This window comes from Actinia tenebrosa, unplaced genomic scaffold (assembly GCF_029948245.1).
Source record: "Actinia tenebrosa isolate PJP-AT-01 unplaced genomic scaffold, QUT_ActTen_1.0 PGA_scaffold7__59_contigs__length_16204524, whole genome shotgun sequence".
Taxonomy (NCBI): domain Eukaryota; kingdom Metazoa; phylum Cnidaria; class Anthozoa; order Actiniaria; family Actiniidae; genus Actinia; species Actinia tenebrosa.
This window is the reverse complement of record NW_028292584.1, coordinates 12,623,819-12,626,318: the sequence shown is the minus strand read 5'-3', so window position 1 is coordinate 12,626,318 and position 2,500 is coordinate 12,623,819. Positions and strand designations below refer to the sequence as shown.

The 2,500-nt window shown below is 36.8% G+C and overlaps 1 protein-coding gene across 1 annotated transcript in view; it reads left to right on the top strand.

Annotated features, from left to right (window-relative positions):
• LOC116302274 (uncharacterized) overlaps positions 1-2,500 on the top strand; it is a 34,294-nt gene that overhangs the window by 20,558 nt on the left and 11,236 nt on the right. The window contains 1 exon segment of the mRNA XM_089040602.1: positions 2,448-2,500. This exon segment is cut by the window's right edge and continues 199 nt beyond it. Within this exon segment, the coding sequence (XP_088896728.1) occupies positions 2,448-2,500 (53 nt within the window).

Sequence of the window (2,500 nt, the reverse complement as noted above, 5' to 3'; positions counted from 1 at the left end):
CGCTTATAAAATGATGAAGATAGAATGCATAATTGAAAGAATACTTTGGTAATCAGAGTGGCCGACTGAGCAGTTTAAGATCTGATAATTCACGTGTGATCTTCGATTCCTAAGCTTCCTAAGCAAAAACTCAGGAATGATTCGTGACCAATGGATGGACATTCATCAGAAACTATGGTTCGATAGTGTTTGTGTTTTTCCACTTCAATATGCACTGTCAGTCCAAACAGGTTTTGTGTTGAAGCATTACGAATGATTCTCGAAAGCTGTAAATTAATTAAACAGAGCTCACCTCAAGTGGTCATTCGTGAGGCATACTCTAAAACATGGAATGGATTAAGTAAATATAACCAGCTAAAAACTAGTGTGAGAATGGAATGGATATGTACTTTTTCAAAACTGGTCTTGAGAGCAGAAACTGAGCAATATTATTTTGCTATACAACTAGTTATCTTTGTGATATATAAAATCTACAGTGGAACCCCGCTCTAAGGACACCCGCTTAATAAGGACACCTCGTTATTAAGGACAGGTTCCAAAGTCCCAACGAAAGCTCCATACATTTTCTGTTAAATTAACCCGCTTTATAAGGACACCCGTTAATAAGTACAAAGGACACATTTCTAGGACCTGAATGACAGTTTCCATACATAATCAACCCCGCATTAAGGACACTTGAAATTTGAAGACGTCTTTACTGTATTTGTTTACATCGCCAACTATTCCGGTTATGCGCCCGCGTACAAACGCAGCGGTGTCGCTTGAAAGTGTTAAGCGAGTTAAGTTAGATTTTACAAAGAAATGTATTAATAGAGAGTCAAGATAGTTTTCGATTTATAAATTTCTGTGTAAACAGTTTTCCACTTGCCGGGGTAGAAGAACAATATATAACATTAAAGCATTGAATTTTTACCAAACATACTTTAATTTGTTTGGAAAAACCTTTTCGTCTCGATAGTTAGATTTTAACAACCTTCTTGCCATAAGTGCTTTGTTAAATTGCAAGAAAAACACAAAAGGTCAAATATTATAAACAGCATCTCTCAAAATCAGAACTAGTTACCTCATTTGCCGGAGTCGATCCTTAAAATACGCACATTCTAAACTACTGATGTCGAATCTGTGGTCGATTGAACGAATTTATACTTTTCGTTTTTTACTTTCAAAAAGCTTCGATTTGAGACGAATATTTGTGAGATCCTTCTTCAAGAATAGGCACTTTGTGAAGCAAAAACCTTGAAAATTATTCGCAAAATACGGCATGTTTGGTACCAAAATACCTGGGGGGGAGGGGGGGGGTACTCCCATATATGGACTATACAGGGATGATCCGCTGAACAGGGTATGGTTTTTCGAGCTTCTTGTCATAAACACGGTATGCAATTTAACTTAAGTTCCAAGTTCTTCCTGAGTTTCTTGTCATATTCAGGGATTCTACTTTCGTATTGACCGAAACTATTTATCATGGTCGTAAAAAACTGATACGCGAGATGACATGATAATTGAAACAGGAACTCAGTGCAATTAATTATATCTTTTTTCATAAACAGGGTCTACAAATTTGATTTTTTTTGTCATAAACAGGGTACCCCTTTCAGAATCCCAGCGGAACACCCCTACCCAAATTCTGGCGGAGTACCCCCCCGGGCCAAAATAAAGCTTGAATCCTCAGCTCTCGTTTGCCATCGTTTGTAATAGGAAACCTATTAAAGCACAGGAATACCGTAGCAAAAGGTTTTGTTTCTCTAAGTCAGGGCCTGAGAGAGTTTGGGCTTCCTGTGCTTTTTATTTTATACATGATATCCGCTGACTTGGCGAGCGGCGCACGGCCGGAATAGTTGGCGATGTTGATATAATGAGCTGAATACGGATTATATTGTCAGTGATCACTGATCATTGCAGCATAGTTTGCTATTACACCATAATGAAATAGACAACGCTCGATTTTAGCAGGATTTTAAGCGATGTTCAATAAGTTTGGTTCAATCCCAGTATTTTGAACTCTGTTCAAAAAAAAGAAAAAAATTCGCAGATTTGTTTAAATGAAATGATACAGCACAGTACAGTATAGTACAGAAATGATATACAGTATAGTACAGAAATGATATACAGTATAGTACAGAAATGATATACAGTATAGTACAGAAATGATGTCGTGCTCGGTACAGTATTGTGCTTTTTGTTCCATTTTAGGCTGTTATATTGAACATTGTAGTTCAAGGTTTACAGTACAGTAAGAATAAATGGTTTAAAATATGTTTTCAGCTGTTTTTCTGACACCCCTTTGTCCGTCCCAACGGTGTCCTTATTAACGGGGTTCCACTGTGCTACAAATGATGGCAGCTGGACTGCCGAAACATGTCTAGCATTAAAGGACTCATTATATATCTAAAAATTATTTTTCAAAACTCGAAATAAATTTTTCTTCCATCTTTTAACAATTTCAGTTCATTCATCGTGTACCATACATCCTAATACAACAACAGTTAACGAAACAGAC